At 35.9% G+C, this 17,378-nt stretch overlaps 1 protein-coding gene across 11 annotated transcripts; it reads right to left on the bottom strand.

Annotated features, from left to right (window-relative positions):
* Window positions 1–172: 172 nt before the first annotated feature.
* Window positions 173–17,354, bottom strand: C21H4orf47 (chromosome 21 C4orf47 homolog). 11 transcript variants are annotated; one of them, XM_032329249.1, is made up of 8 exons: window positions 17,113–17,354; window positions 14,697–14,832; window positions 12,711–12,930; window positions 11,585–11,722; window positions 11,415–11,490; window positions 8,075–8,254; window positions 2,289–2,458; window positions 173–422 (listed from the first exon to the last, which is right to left on the bottom strand). In XM_032329249.1, exons 2-8 carry the CDS (start codon window positions 14,794–14,796, stop codon window positions 374–376), a joined length of 933 nt encoding a protein of 310 aa, XP_032185140.1. In that variant the 5' UTR covers window positions 14,797–14,832; window positions 17,113–17,354; the 3' UTR covers window positions 173–373. The 11 variants fall into 11 exon arrangements, with proteins under 11 accessions (XP_032185140.1, XP_032185138.1, XP_032185130.1 ...); XM_032329247.1 differs by having other exon boundaries at window positions 14,697–14,876; XM_032329239.1 differs by having other exon boundaries at window positions 14,697–14,880.
* Window positions 17,355–17,378: the final 24 nt, after the last annotated feature.

A 17,378-nucleotide genomic window follows, 5' to 3' on the forward strand; every position in this document is an offset into this window, starting at 1 on the left:
GGTAAGAACTTAATGTGTTCTTTCTATCCCACCAGCCCCAGCCTTCACCCTGGCTTTCCAAGCTTGCAATTCTTCAACATTAGGACTAAGCTTTCAAATGATAGCACTTAGGGATTTTATGGAAGGTAAACATTATATTCTCCCCAGAACACATATCTAAACAAAGATCAATAACCATATATTAAATTATTAAGAAATACTGTTTACTTGTTAAGTAATAGTACTAAAGCAAGGAAGAATATTAGAATTTCAGGCTTAAATATCTTTTAAATGTTTGAGATATGTTCCACATCTTATGTTTTTTGCAAATAGTTAGCACTCGATAATGAATTATTGGTAGTCACAACCTAGAAAGCTATTTGTCTTCCAGATGCTAATAGGACTGTACTGAAGCAGTCTTGTAGTTCTTCGTATTTAGTGCCCTAAAATTGGAAAATAAATGCACATTTAATTTTTTAGGTGCAGGTAATATATCTGTATATTCTTATAAAAAAAGTTTTGCAATAAAAAATTAATCATCTAAAACCAAACTCTCTCATCAGATTAAAAATTGTCACTTAAAATATAAATTAAGAGGGAAAAATTAGTTTGGAGGACCAATTTTAAATACCGCGCAGAGAGAATGCATGTATGTGAGCAGGTGGAGCAGAAAGGCAGGCAGGGGAGGGGAGGCCAAAGGGAGAGAGAAAGAATCTTAAGCAGACACCAGCCTACAAATAAATAATTAGGGTAAGGGATGCTTGGGTGCTTCAGTCAGTTGAGCATCTGACTTGATTTTGACTGGTCATATGATCTTGGGGTTGTGGGATGGAGCCCTGCATCAGGCTCTGCACTTGGTGCAGTCTGCTTGGGATTCTCTCTCCCCCTCTCACTCTGCATTTCCCCCTACTTGCAAGCCGTCTAAAATAAATAAATAAATAAAATCTTTAAATAAATAAATAAACCTGGGGTTAAAAAAAAAAAAAAAGCTAAAACTTGCTTTTGGATAATATTTACAATAATATAAAAAGTATCAATAAACTCAAAATTGCTAAACATAAGATAAACTTCTGATTATCCAAAAGAGCAATCAGTTATTCTTCTCTCTGCTACAACCAAATTTATCATAGAACTTTCTCAGGTCTGTTCTATGGATACAAAAGAACACTCGGAAAACCTGCAACTGCCCCCCTCCCCCACCTCCACAAAAAATACCATCTATTTGAGGGTAAGTGTGGTGAAGAAAATACTGCTTTTACCCTCTGGTTCTGTATTACGTAGATAGAGCTGGGCAGAGTACTGATAGAAAAGAGGCTTGCCAAAGGATGAAGATCAAAGGACATGAGAGAAGGACTCTATATATTCACATTTGCACCAACTAGTCCCTTAGAACATTATGCCTTTAGACAACAGATTACATAAATAATGATGAGCAGTCTTATTTTGGGGATAGGAGAGTAAGATTTACATTATAATCATTGCTCACAAATGATACAGATGTACTGAGATATTTTAATGAAAGAAAAGATTATGAATTTGGTGTCCTTTACCTAATCTAGTGTATGGTTACACTGAAGTTAGAAATATATAAATTAGCTTAATTTGTAATAAAACTTTTCCAGTGAATAGATAGAAAGGTAATCAAATCAATTCTTCCACTTATGCATGATCTTGGACACAAACAAAGAAGGAATGATGGACTGTCCTTCTCTAATTTACATTTTGAACTCCTGAGAACTTTTTTCAGTTTTGAGAGTGCTCAAACCTTGGGTAAAATTGAACTTTTAAAATACTTTAATACTATACTTTTCTTTAAAGTATCATAAAATGATGCTGATAGCTTTTTTAACTAACCAAAATATTTCCTAGAAGATTTCATAAAAGATTATTTCAAACTTAAGAGGTCTTAAGTGTCATTAGAATTCCTCATAATTACTGAGAGCCTGAAGCCCACATAAAGATAATAATTTAACAAAGATCAAAAACACCCCTTGAAAAACAATGTTAACTGTACTGTTAACTGAACTATAAATATCTAAACAGCCTCAAACAACTCATAATGATACTACAGATTTGCTTTAAAAATAATGAACAGAATAGTTTATACAGATAAATTGGGCTTTTTCTATTAGAAATTTCAGAATATGGGGAATCTTCTACATGGGAGAGCCTCTACATAAAAGGAGCTGAGATTTTCAAAGACACCTAGATATGTCATTGTTTAAAGTATGTATAAATAAGAGATATTAGGGGTCAAAAAGTCAAAAACAGTTTCTCTTAGTTTACAGGCTAAGATAACATATTACTACCTTTTGACATTCAAAGTCATTATACTTTCAACCGGTCTGCTCTTTGGTCCACCTGGTGGGTGGAAAATCTTAGCATCTTTGCTGGAAATCTGGGTTGCCAATTTAACCACATAAGGGTCAGCAGAATGTGAAGGGTAAGGGTCAAATGTTCCTGCTTTCATTCCACCAGCCTACAAATAAAAATGAGACAATCTAATGTAATTTTGTAAACTACTTCTAACAAAATTAGATTTTGAGGAAGTTCAAATATATTTGTGTATTGTCTACAGAGTTGGTTTTACATTTAAAGAAAGTTGTCTATACAGACATACCTCAGAGATATTGGGGGCTCAGTTCAAGACAACTGCAATGAAATGAATATCACAAAAAGCAAGTTAAATGATTTTTTTGGTTTCTCAGTACATTTAAAGTTATATTCACACTATGCTAGAGTCTATTAGCTGTGTAATAGGATAGTGTCAAAAAGAACAATGCACATACCTTACTTTAATAATGTTTTACTGCTAAAAGCAAAAATTACTAAACATCATTTGAGCTTTCAGTGAATCATTATTTTTTGCTGATGGAAATTCTTGCCTTGATGTGCTAATGGTTGCTTACTGACCAGGTGGTGACTGCTGAAGGTTAGTGTGGCTGTGGCAATTTCTTAAAATAAGACAATCAAGTTTGCCATATTGATTGACTCTTCCTCTCATGAATGATTTCCTTGTAACACGCAACCTGCTTGACAATGTTTTACCCACAGCGGAGAACCTCTTTCAAATTGGAGTCGACCCTCTCAAACCCTGCTGCTGCTTTATCACCTAAATTTATGTCATATTCTAAATCCTTTGTTGTCATTTCAACAATCTTCACAGCATCTTCATCAGGAGTAGATGCCATCTTAAGAAACTACTTTCTTTGCTCAGACATAAGAAGCAACCCCTCATCCATTAAACTTTGATCATGAGATAATAGCAGTTCAGTCCCATCTCTGGGCTCCTCAGTTTTCTTGCTGTTTCCACCACATCTTCAGTTCCTTCCTCCACTGAAGTTGGAACCCCTCAAAGTCATCCATGAGGGTTGGAATCAACCTCCAGACTGTTGATATTTTGACCTCTTCCCATGAATTATCGATATTCTTAATAGCATCTAGAATGGTGAATCCTTTCCAGAAGGCGTTCAAGTGACTTTGCCCAGATCCATCAGAGGAGTCACTATCTATGACAGCTATAGCCTTATGATACGTATTTCTTAAATTATAAGACTTGAAAGTTGAATTTATTCCATGATCCATGGGCTGCTGAATAGATGTGTTAACAAGCATGAAAACAACAAATCTCATTGTATATTGCCATCACTCTTGGGTGACCAGAGGTATTGTCAATAACCAGTAATATTTTGAATCTTTTTTTTTTTTTTTTCTGAGCAGTAGGTCTCAACTGTAGGCTTAAAATATTCAGTAAATCCTGTCATAAACAAATGTGCTGTCATCCAGGCTTTGTTGTTCCCTTTATAGAACCCAGAGTAGATTTATTATAATTCTTAAGGGCCCTACAATTTTGGTTATGGTAAGTGGGCACTGGATTCAGCTTAAAGCCACCAGCTGTATTAGCCCCTAACAAGAGAGCCAGCCTGTCCTTTGTAGCTTTGAAGCCAGGCAGTGAACTCTCCTCTCCAGCTCTCGAAGTCATAGATGGTATCTTCTTCCAATAAAAGGCTGTTTCATCTACATTAAAAATCTGTTGCTGAGTGTAGCCACCATCATGAATTCTCTTAGCTAGGTCTTCTTAGCTGTAATTTGCTGCAGCTGTATCAGCACTTGTTGCCTTACCTTACACTTTTATGTTACGGAGATGGCTTCCTTCCCTAAACCTCCTGGACCAACTTCAGCTAGCCTCAACTTTTCTTCTGCAGCTTCTTTACTTCTCTCAGCCTTCATAGGAAAGAGGGGGGGCCTTGCTTTGACATAAGGAAATGTTGAGGCAGCCTTGATCTTCTAAACACTAAAACTTTCTCCATCAGGAAGAAGCGGGTTTTGCTTCCTATCATTTATGTGTACTGGGGTAGCACTTTTAATTTCCTTCAAGAACTGTTCCTTTACATTCACAACTTGAGTAACTGTTTGGCACAACATTCCTAGCCTTTCAGCCTATCTCTGCTTTCAATATGTCTTCATCATTTCTAGCATGTGATTTAAAGTGAGACATGCAGGGCACCTGGGTGGCTCTGTCCATTAAGCTTCCGACTCTTGATTTTGGCTCAGGCCATGATCTCAGGTTCATGAGATCGAGCCCCTCATAGGGCTCTGCACTCAGCAGAAAGTCTGCTTGAGATTTCTCATTCCCTCTCCTCTGTACCTTCTCTCTCCAACTCTGTCTCTTTCTCCCGCTCTAAAAAAAAAATAATAAAGTGACACATGCAACTCCTCCTTTCACATGAACACAATTGCAGGGTTATTAATTGGCCTAATCTCAATATTGCTGGTTCTCGGGGAAGGGGGAATTCCAAGGGAGAATGGCCAGTCCATGGAGCAGTCAGAACACACGACACTGATCAGTTAAGTTCACCGTCTTACATAGGCGGTATTCCTGTTACCCCCCGCACAAACAATGACAATAGTAACAGCAAAGATCACATTGATCACAGATCACCATAACAAATATACTAATAGTAAAGAAGTTCAAAATATTGCAAGAAGTATTAAAATGTGACACAGAGACACAAAGTAAGCAAATACTGTTGGGAAAATGGTGTCAATAGAAATGCTCCAAACAGGATTGTCACAAACCTGCAATTTGTTAAAAAAAAAAAAAAAAAAAAACAGTATCTGTGAAGCACAGTAAAGCAAAGCCCAATAAAACTAAGTTTGCCTGTACTTTTCAAATACCAGCAGTCTCCCTGCCGCCAATTTTAAGGGGCAAGACACTGTAATTTATAAGAGTTCTCTATTAAAATGCAAATGTTTACAAAAAGGTAATATTCCAAATTCCTGTCAATTATTAATATTTTAGTAAGAGTTTACCAGATAAGGCTATCATCTAGTTAAGGAGTGAACCTATTACTGAGGGAATAAGACTTAGGTCAAATATATTTTGATACAGAAAGGAGCTGGGGGCTCAGAACAAGAGGATGCTCAGAGAAGAGGCCAAAGCTAAGATCTGTCCAACTGGGAGGCTGACATAACATTAGTTTATTAAATATCAGTAAATGATGAAAAAGATATAAAAAATAAAAACTTTAAAAAATAAGGAATAGTACATAGAAACAGAAAGGGAGAGGAAAATGTGATCTATTTTATACTTTTTTTATAGTCTACTAAAAGAAGTCAATCAAAATTATTTTTTGACCTGTGCATAAAAGAAATAATTTCCTTGACTTTTTAAGCTGATTTGCCACAATTTTAATCTCTTTATTATATATAGCTACTAAGAAAACTCTACAGAATCATAATAAACCATTTAAGAAGGCATTCTTTATCTTACAGTATCTAAGCCAAATATACATGAAAATTAAATTAAAAGATATAATTTTAATATTTCAAGTTTTCCACCTGAGGACATATAGATTGTTTTGAATCTATGCTAACATCTACTCATAACAAAATAGATCAAAGCATACAAAAAAAAATGGACAGACCAGTTACACTTAATGTTATTGATGCAAAAATACTTAAAATATTAACAAATAAAATAAACTAGTACACTTAGAGATTAATACAACATGGCTAAGTGGAATTCATCCCAAGAAATCTATTATTATTATTCACCTTATAACAAGTCAAAAAGAGAAAAAAATGGTCTAAGTAGATTACACCAAAACATTCAATATAATTCTACATACATTCCTGATTTATCCCTATTTTTGGCATCTATATACATGAAACACTAGAAAAAATTCAAGTAATTCAGTAAATTCAAGAGTAAGGCAAAGGATGGCCACCACTGCTAACCGAAGCTATTAGACAAGAACATGACTTAAGAGCTATAAATACTGGAAAGGAGGGAGCAAAATTATTTGCAGATAATGTAATCATATATCTGAAAATCTAAAGAGAATCAAGTAATACCCATTAGAACATAAGAAAACTTAATGAAATAGCCAATTATCAAATGTTTTTATAAAGATAAATTACATAAGGGAATATATGATGGGAAAAAAAAAACCTGTTGACTAGAGCCTTAAAATACATAAAATACAGGGTATACAAACCTGTGTGAAGTAAAATATAGAATTCTACAAGGTACTAAAGGTTTTTATAAGTAGTTTATTTCTAGATGAGAAGATTCAAATCATAAATATGCTAATACATCCAAAAATCTGAAGATTTAACTTTTAAGCAAAATACCAAACATCATCTTTCTCCCCATATCTTTAGAAAATAACCTCAAAGTTCTAGAGAGTAAATGTGGGAGAATAGCCAATGTAATTTTTTTAAAGAGTAGCAAGAAGAAACTAGACCATACCAAATCAAAATGTAATAGTAATTAAAAGTAGCTTGGTATAGGTAGAAATAAACATCAAACAAAATGAAAATTGAAGGGGAAAATGGGAATTTTGACTTGACAAGGGTGCCATTTCAAAGCAGTGGTATTAAAAATTATTCTATCAGTGATATTAGTGTCTTTTTTTTTTTAAAACCAATTTTCTTGAAGTCTAATTCACGTCAGTAAACTACCCATTTAAAGTTACAATTCTATGACTTTTGAGAGTTGTATATACCCTTGAAACCATGACTGCAATCAAGATACAGAGCACATCCTCCCCCAAAGTTTCCCCCTGCCTTAAAAACTGGATTTTGAGGGGCGCCTGTGTGGCTCAGTAAGTTAAGCGGTTAAGCATCTGCCTTCAGCTCAGGTCATGATCCCAAGGTCCTGGGATCAAGTCCAGCTCCCTGCTCAGCAAGAAGTCCACTGTCCCTGTCCCTCTGGCCCTCCTCCAACTTGCACACACTCTTTTCCTCTCAAATAAATGACTAAAATCTCTGAGGGGGGAAAAAAACCCTGGATTTTGAGAAAGACAAAACCTGAATCCTTACCTTGCTCATGTCAAAACATATTTCAAATGAAGATTTAAATGCAAAAGTGTAACACTAATAGAAGGAAAGGAATAAAAAATGTATATTTCTATACTATTGGTGTTAAAGAAAGTGATTCTGAGAATGACATAAAACTCAGCACAAAGAATTGATAAATTTGACCACATCAAATTATCAAATTTCTGAATAGCACAAAATACCATAAATGAAGTCAAAGGTTCAAGACTAAAAAAAATTATTTTCAACACAAATGGCAAAATATCATTTACACATTAAAAGATCTTATAAATCGATACAAAAGACAAATATCCCAATAGAAAATCTGCAGGGAAAATGAACAGGCAATGCACAGAATACTAAGGTTTGTAAACTATAAGAAGCATTTTTATTTTTATTCACACTTGTAAACCTCAGCAGAGTAGGAAAGAATTCATTTTAATCACCATTTCACAAACTAAAAGATGGTCTGGATTTTCGTGGTTTTGTGCCTAAGATCTAGAGAGGCACTGAGAAAATTCATTGTAAACCGAAATACACTTAAAGTCATAAATAATTATTTCAAGAACTCCATTATTCCCTATACTAGCCAGGCTTTGTGACTTTTCATAATTTTGTTAAAATAAATTTCACAATTCTTACTGTGCACAATACCAATGTGAATCATAGACGGAAGTTTGTTATTTACATGGCTAATAAAATGATTTGACAGAAAGAAGCAACAGTTCTTTATAATGTGTAATAATCTCTAATTAAAATTTTTTTAACTTACCTTTTTACCTGGAGAAGAGGGCTTAAAGGGGTGTGAAAGTAATTCTTTCTTCTCTGTTTTTTTAATTGGTGGTAAAGTTTTCTCAAACGAATAAGGATTGGTATCAAAATATTCCCTTGGGTAAAGGTTTAACTTGAAAGGTGTTCCTTTAACTAAACGGTGGTGTTCTTCATTCTCCTTCTGTAAATCAGAGTTTGCAACTATGTAACAAATTATTCAAATTAGCAGTAACAGTTAAATTTTTCTTTTATATTTTAAAACATGCATGTAGATTTTTTAAATATATACTGCTAGGTTCACTTTAAAACATTCATTTGTTATGTTTTGTTTCTATGATACAAAAGATACCACCTCTTCCACACCACAGTGGTAAGGATAACCATTCAATTTATTCTTTTGGGTAGTGTTTCTCAAATGTTAGTTTTCATAGGAAATTCTTGATAATTTATTTAAAATACAAATTACAAGCTCTTCTCTCAAAGATTTCTGATCCTCTTGGTCTGCTAGATGATCCTCAAATCTGTAGTTTTGTCAGTCACCCCAGGTGATGCTGATGCAGGTACCATAAAGCAATGCTTTAAAGATCACCTTTTGCTAGAATATTGTGTTTGTTTTACCAACCCCTGCACTGTAGTATTCAGTTGAGTACAAATCAGCACATATATGTGAGTAAATAGGGGGTGCCTGGGTGGCTCAGTGGGTTAAGCCTCTGCCTTCGGCTCAGGTCATGATCTCAGGGTCCTGGGACTGAGTCCCACATCGGGCTCTCTGCTCAGTGGAGAGTCTGCCTCCTCCTCTCTCTCTTTCTCTTTCTGCCTGACTCTCTGCCTACTTGTGATCTCTGTCTTTCAAATACATAAATAAAATCTTTTAAAAAATTATATATGAGTAAACTACTCAAAGGCAAAACAAGAACCACCTTAAAAGACTAGAGGTAACAGTGCCTGGCTCTTACCACAGGGCTGGCAACAGTTCTGGTTCCATCAGCTATACTGGAAAACATGGCTGCTAGGGCCCAGGGTAGAGCACGCAGAAAGGGGTGACCTCAGTAGCAGGGACAATTAGCCCTAGATTGAGCATTGCTCCTATCCCACCTAACAAATCTTAAAAGTGAGACCTGAAAAAATTCCAACAGTTTCCAAGTCATTTCACTGCATCCCAGAACAAAGCCCAAGAATTTTTATAATATAAGAAAACATACAGCACTCAACAAAGTAAATGTCACAATGCCTGACATCCAATCAAAAATCATTAATAATACAAAGTAGAAAAATATGACTTCAAAGAAGAAAAACCAGTAATTCAAAATTAACCAAGAACTGACATAGATGTTAGAATTAACAGAAAAGGAAATTGAAACAATAATCAAACCGTATACTAACTATAGAGACATATAAGATATATTTTTTTAAAAAACCAATGAAGTAGAACTTCTGGAGAGCAAAAACACAATGTGTGAGATTAGAAATACACACATGAAAGCATACCGGATCTTGCAGAAGAATAGATTAGTGACCTTAAGAACATAGAAAAAGAAACAATTCAAAATGGAATACAGAAAAGGAAAAAGAAAAGTAAAACAAACAAAAAAAAGCAAACAGAGCACTGATAATCTGTGGGACAATTTCAAGAGATCTAATGCATATGTAAAAGGGGTCCCTGAGAGAGAAGAGAAAGATAAAAGAACAGAAAAAATAACTGAAGAAATAATAGCTGAAAATATTCCAACTTTGATGAAAACTATAAACCCACAAGTCCAAGAAGCTCAATAAACTACAAGAAGAAGCAAGATGAAAACACTACCAAAGCACATCATAATCAAATTACTCAAACAAGAAACATCCAAATCTTAAAAGTAGCCAAAGAAGAGAGGACAGTAAGTCCATACAGAGAACAACAAAAATCAGCATGACAGCAGATTTCTTGTCAGAAACAAGCAAGAATGCAACAGGGTAATCTCTTTAAAATTCTAAAAAAATACATAAAATTTCTGACTTTTAAATAATAAGTTCTGAAAATAAGAGCAGAACTTTACTATTAGGAGAGAAAAGTATTTTATGCACATAAAGTTTCGGATAAGACTAATTACTGGGGCTCAATCGGTTAGGTGACTGCCTTCCGGCTCAAGTCATGATCCCAGGGACCTGGGATCAAGTCCTGAGTTGGGCTCTCTGCTCAGTGGGGAGTCTGCTTATTCCTTTCCCCTCCCCCGTTCATGCTGTCTCTCTCTCAAATACATAAATAAAGTCTTAAAAAAAAAGACTACTGAGTCATTGATAAAACTGCTTTGTGTATATTTGTATGTTATTACTATTCCTACAGATGAAAAGTAGCTTATACATAATTTTGTGATAATCCATACATAGCAACAAAGATGCTTGTTAAATGACCAAGGTTCTGCCCAATTTAATAGAAAACTTTTCCTGGGTTTGGACACACCCCTTTGCAAAAATGGCCACTATCCTTCTATCTCGTGTCCCTACTGCTGCTTAAAGTCACCACGGAAAAATTGTTGAAAACTGCATGCCTAAAACAACAACAACAACAACAACAACAAAAACTAATAAAATGTTGCCATTTAAGTTCTATTGTTTAATGTCCAAACGAATTTGACTTTTCATTAATGCCAGCTTCCTCTAAGTTCTATTGAAATTGTTAAATTATGTTGATACTGCTCCAAAATTTATAAGGTTTCTCCTACTCATTCCCATATAGGCTTTGTCTATATAAGAGACTATGTTTCATTCAAAGTCAAATATTATATAAAATGAGTATAGAGGCATATACGAGTATATTTAGCTTTTATTTCTATCATTAAATAGAGTACTTTCCTCCCATCCTATCACTCTCTTTTCTGTAGGTATTCACCCATTCTCTACCTTTGACCCTCTCCTTTCTCCCTATCACTCCTGCATTGCATTCATTGATCATAATGGCTCGACTAGGCCGCAGATACTGCCGCTACTGCATTAGCCACAAGATACCAGGGTGTAGTGGAAATATGGCTAAGGTTTGAGACATGGCTCTTCTACTCAAAATAGGACATAGCTGATCAGGCCAAGTTAACTGAAGTCTCATAGCTAGTTGAGAGAGATATAAGGTCGATGTGATAAACTATACCAGGAGTTAAAAGCTCATCCTGGGAAGAGTGAGAAGATATATAGCAAGATATGGATATCAATATCAAAAAGGTAAAATTATCACAAATCATAAGTATCGGTCTACCATTGCCCTAGTAAAACAAACACCGATAAAATAAAACAATGCATAATTAGATCACAAATGAGTTCTCTAGGTCAACTAAGAAAGATTGAAGAAAGTTAAAAATAGATTATTTTACCTTATAATTTAGTTTCGGTGCATCATAGAAATCAGCAGAGTGTGAAAACTGCTTACCAATGGTAATATTTGCATAGCTAAGGGAGGAAATTAAGTAATGGTGATTTTAGGATTCAGAAATTTAAATTTAAGTTCAAAACAAATTATATGAAAGTATGAAAAACATCTTACCCATATCCAGTTCCTTTCTTTCCTGGGTTTGTGTATAAATTCTTTCCAGGTGCCTCATATTTTTCTCTGGGTTTTGACTGTGCACTGAAGAATGGCACGGGACCACCTAATGTGCCATAGTAGCTTCCTAAACCACAACTTAAATACAGTTTTTAAAAAAAGAGGCAAATTAATACAGCAAATTTTGTGTTATACATATATGATCACAATTTATTTAAAGAATGACTGAAAAAGGAACAAAATATATGCAACGGAACTGACTTGCCTAACTTTGGTAAGAAAAAAGCAACCAACGTTTTTAGTTTTTAATTTTCCCCATTTTCCAAAGTCACAAATTTTCTGGTGAGATAACGTTTTTATTTTTTATGCTTATTTTAAATGTTCCATATAAACAAAATTTCATAATCTCTAGGAAGTGAAAATAGTTTCCATTAATTCAGGAGATTACAGCTTTACTAACCTCAAAAAAATAGGACAATTAAGCACAAAATTGGGCCTTCAACCAATCCTCACCACAAATTCTACAGACATTACAGAATGTGCATTAATGTCATATCATAAAGCTTATATATAATATGATACACCAGACTACATGATTTTCTTTGTTTAGTGGTTTAAAGGTAAGAAAAAAATGGACCTTCACATTAACAACTGTCACAACTAAAATACTGTTAAACTCTATGCATGTATCTTCACCATGATTTTTAAATAACATCTTCATAAATTATCTTCTTTATCAAAAAAAGGGCTTCTCTTAATTTTATAATTTTTATGTATACATTTTAAAAGTTTTTACAAAGCCAAAAAAAAAAAGAGTAAAGGGCACAGATGACCCAAGGTCGTTTTTTCAAGGTTTTGAAACAAATGTATTTGCATTATTTAGCCGGCTTTTATTACATGAACTAATAGAGAGCAATGACATAGTCAAAAATCTAATGAGATGAGGATCTACTTAGAACTACCTGTCAACCTGTATCACCCAATATAACGGTCTCCACCTCCAAAACAAGTATAAAAGTTTAAAAAATGGATCATACTTCTTAAGTCCTCCAGAATAATACACAATTTGAGCTAGAGTAGAGAAAAGGACAGGAGACATATCTATGACTTTTCCCCAAACACTTACGGCTTTTTATCTCCACTACTAGGGAGGAAGGCTTTGCCTAGATTTTTTTTGGCTTCTTCCATCATACGCCGTCTCCTCACTTGGTTCAGACTTACATAGCCTTCACCTTCAAATATCCTTACAAAATGGGGATCAAAATAACCAGCCTGGAGATTCGACATTTCTTTGGATCCCCCAGGTAGCATCTGTTTATTTTTGCTTGCAGCCTCATTAAAAGGTCCTTTAAAAATAAATTAGGAATATCATAATTTTGAGCTCACTAATAATTAAAGAACATGAAAAATAACTGAGAAAAGTTTCAAACTGTGGGATTGGGCCCAGTGAGTTTTGAGCTCTAAATGCTGTCTTGAAACGTTCCCTGAAAGCTCCGTGTTAGAGTACATTCACAATAAGACCTAAGAGGTTTCCATTAAACCATTTTATTAATTAGGTCCTGGTTATAGACTCTGAATTTTAGAGCTGAAAAAGACCCTGAAAATTATTTAATCCAATGTTTCCCTATCCATAAACTAGAAAACACTGTGTGAGATTATCAGTAAGTACTTGTTGGCGGCGGGGCTGGGGGTTTAGGTTGAATGGAAAGGTGTTCCATCCTCAAACTGAGACAATTCCCCTCCTGGATACATACTCCACACACAGGAGGTTTATACTCACTAAAAGATGTGAACAAGAATTTTCATAGCTGTTTCATTCAGAATATTAAAAAACAAGTAACTACTCAAATGTGCATCAACAGGAGAGCAGATAAATAAATGTGATATATTTATACAACAAAATAGTAGTAGCCCAGCAATTTTTTTAGAAGGCTGTTTTTATAACAGCCTTTTTTTAAAAAGCCTTATTTATTTACATTTAGAGCTTCTTTTGAAATTTAGATCTAGGAGCCCTCAATCTGGGAAGTCCTTCGGTAATTTGAAAATTTTTTTGAACTGCAAACAATCCTTAAATCAGCAAGTTATTTAAATTGAGTTTGTATCACTGGTTTTTTAATTGAAATTTTTGAAAAGGTAATATATTCACATGGTTCCAAATCCAATAACATGTTTTTACAATAAATTTTCCTCCCACACTTGTACATCCAGTTCCTCTCCCACAGGAAATCATGGTATTTTGGTTTCCAGAGAATGTTTAAACAAATCCCAATGAATATTTTCATTTACTTTTCCATCTTTGATGCTTAGTATAATATATAATAAACAATTCTGCACCTTGATTTTTTTTTTTTTTTATTTAACAATATATCTTGGAGATGTTTCACGTCAGTGTATTCTTTTTGTAACAAAGGAGTCACTGAATAACCAAAAATTTAACTAAGTCATTTAAAATGTTTATTTACTTTAGCTCTTTATTATTTATGACTTTTCTAAAAATCCCTTAGCTATTCACTTAGTATTTTACTTTTCAGGAAAGCAAGTCATGTATGGCCTTTTGGCATGTAAATGTAAATACTGCTTGCATAAGAAAGTGTCCCATCTGAGAAACCATAAGCTAAAAACAAATTATTCTGCACCTTCAGAAAGAAGTAAAATTACCTAGGACACAGAATATACAAAGGAAGGGTATCCCAGTGAAAGGAGCTTCCTGTTCTTATAAAATTAAGTTCTCTAATTAAGTTCGCTATTGAAATTTTACAATTTTATTCAATTTTAAACTTAATGCTCTAAAATACAGAACAATAAAAAATACCATTTAAAAATATTAAACCCCATGAGGCACATGGGTGGCTCAGTGGGTTAAAGCCTCTGCCTTTGGCTCAGGTGACGATCCCAGGGTCCTGGGATTGAGCCCCGCATCTGGCTCTCTGCTCAGCAGGGAGCCTGCTTCCTCCTCTCTCTCTACCTGCCTCTCTGCCTACTTGTGATCTCTATCTGTCAAATAAGTAAATAAAATCTTAAAATAAATAAATAAATAAATAAAATATTAACCCCCAAATTTCATATAGTAAGTACCCACTGTTAGGCTGTAAAGAAAACCAGATATACTTACGATTAAATGATGACACATATTTATCACCAACAGTAATATATTCCATCTCACTGAAGAGGCCAATCCTCTCCATATCCGTTTTCCCTCCTTCCACAGGCATGGTTCCTTCTTGTGGTGGTATTCTCTATATTGACAACTTCAGAGGGTTCACTATGGTTATTTCTTTATAGCAAAATCCTACTTTCTTTTGAAAAATCCAGGAAAAAAAGTTCAGGAGAAAGACAATTATTAAATTTCAGTCCAAATTACTTGCAATCTGGGAATTAGCATTCACTGTAAAACAATGGTCCTAAACTATGTGGGGAAAGAATCTACTTTGTGGGACTAAAGGGGAATAATAGCATTCAAATTATGACCATGAACCCTCCCCTGGATTCTCTGGCTGATGTATCTACAAAATAGGAACAAATGTGTATGACAGCATCTATCACATTGCCATTCATCTGTTGTAAATGATAAAACTGTTACTGTATAGTATAGTACAAATATTGTGTAAAAAAATCTTTCTTTTGAGAAGTTCAAAGTATATTTAAAAATCAATTACATAAGGAGAGAGGACGCTTTCAGTTTAGAGCAAATAATTTAAACATACTGCGTTGTCTCTGATGTTGGAAATTACAAGAGTTTTTCAGAATCCACAACACGTACGGTCATTATGTGTTATCCTATAGTTCTTTTCTAAACTTTGAATGAATACAAGAAATGTGTCACTGGCAAAATTAGTTCACAAAGGGGATGGATGGGAAAGGACAATTGTCTAGGCAAGATAAAAATTAAGAACAACAAAACAAATGATAATCCACAATGAATTAAGAGTATTTGTTAAAGGGCAAACTGCAATTGTGAATTTCCTTCTGAAATACCACATTAAACATTCAAGTATTTATTTTGATGTTTTTTAATTAAACAGGTTCTGGAAAGGAAAACCAAGAGCTAAGGAATATTTGCTTCCATTTCATCATTATATATTTTTAAATATATTTTTATTTATAAATGTATCTATATATAAATATATTTATATACATCATTATATTTTTAAAATATATATTATTTTTTTAATGGTCTCCACATCTAGTGTGGAGCCCCAAAGAGGGGGATTGAATGCACTACCCTGGGATCGAGACCTGAGCTGAGATCAAGAGTGGGTCTCTTAGACTGAGCCACCAGGGCACTCACATAATATTTTTTTAAGTACCAACTAGATGCACTGGGCTTAACATTACTGAATAAAACAGACACGGTTTGTGCTTCCCAATTTATAATCCTCGGTAAGACTCTTTTGTCTTGAATTTCAGTGACACTAAACACACTTGCCTGTGTGTTCACAGGCAACTGGGGCTCATCTGAGCATCAACATTGCTAACGTGTACTATCAAGGCCGCGAGATTCCGTTTAAACAAAAGCATTAAGAAGATATGCTTCCATCCCACCCCCCACACCCCCACCCTTCCTCCTCTTCCCCTGATCAGGTCTGTTTTCAAAGCAAACGTCAGTCATTAGGGGTGTATCACTTTCATCTGCGGCTTGTTTCAAAGCTCCAACCCACTGCTGTTTCACGGACTCAAATCCTTTAAATGGTTCGCAAAGTCCGCTATCACCCACATTTGTCACCACGGGGGACCCCACTCCCTGGCACCTGGGCTCCATTTGACTTCTTTCAGTTCTCAGATAAGGCTCGCTGCAGCCACAGGACCATGGCACCTGCTGTTTCGCTTCCTGCGAGTACTTCACCGTGCTGACTCCTTTAGTTCCCCCAGCTAACACGGATCCTTCGGGCTGTGTAGCTCATTGATCACTTCTTTAATTATCTCTCACGTACTTCCCTTCCCAAGCCCTCGCCATGGTTTATCTAACGGGTTATGAGTTCACGTACAACGTGTGGGCATCCTTTAATCAACAGCTGTTTTCCTCCACTAAACTGTTGGCTCCACGAAGGCAGGCACCGGGGAGAGTCTGGCTCTTCCTTACCCCAGTGTTTCCAGCGTCTGCGCAGCGCCTGGCACACGACCCAGCGAGCCACAGAGGGGAAAAGGAAAGGAGAAGTTCCCGCCTTGAATCTTCCCACTACTTAACTCTTCGTGACCCACATTTACAGAATCGTTCGTTCCTTCAACAAACACTTCGCAAACCCCTCCTGTGCGTAAAGCTCGCGGACAGAAGCTAGGAAAACATTTCAAAGGGCACCACGGATCCTGGCCCCAGGTTGCTTACAACCTAAGCCGGCGAGCGCAGGATGAAGTGCACCACAAGCTGACTTCGGCACGATTCCCTTAAGCTTCAAGCGCTGCGGGGACGGGGCGGTGGAGGAGGGGCGGAACACTGAAGCGACAGGAAAATGACTTCCCATGAAGGAAACAGGCTCTGAGTAGGGACGCGTATAAAGGACAACACCCTGCGGCCCCGAGGACCAAGTCACCTCTCAGAAGGACACCCCGTCCGACAGCCGACACCAGGTCGTCTGAGGTCGGGTCCGCGTTAACTCTGCCACAGGAGCGACAGGGGCTACAAGCCACGTCGCGCCAACTCCTGCGCGCGACGCCTCCCTGCGAAGCGCCTCGGAACGCTCCGCGCACTGCCTATAGGGACCGTGGCCGCAGCTGTTTATTGTGACGCGTTGCCTCGGGAACGGGAGAACTCGTTTCTAAGTACGCTACGGAAGGATACGTGGAGAGTGCGGGGCGT

The sequence above is a fragment of the Mustela erminea genome, chromosome 21 (genome assembly GCF_009829155.1).
Source record: "Mustela erminea isolate mMusErm1 chromosome 21, mMusErm1.Pri, whole genome shotgun sequence".
Taxonomy (NCBI): Eukaryota; Metazoa; Chordata; class Mammalia; order Carnivora; family Mustelidae; genus Mustela; species Mustela erminea.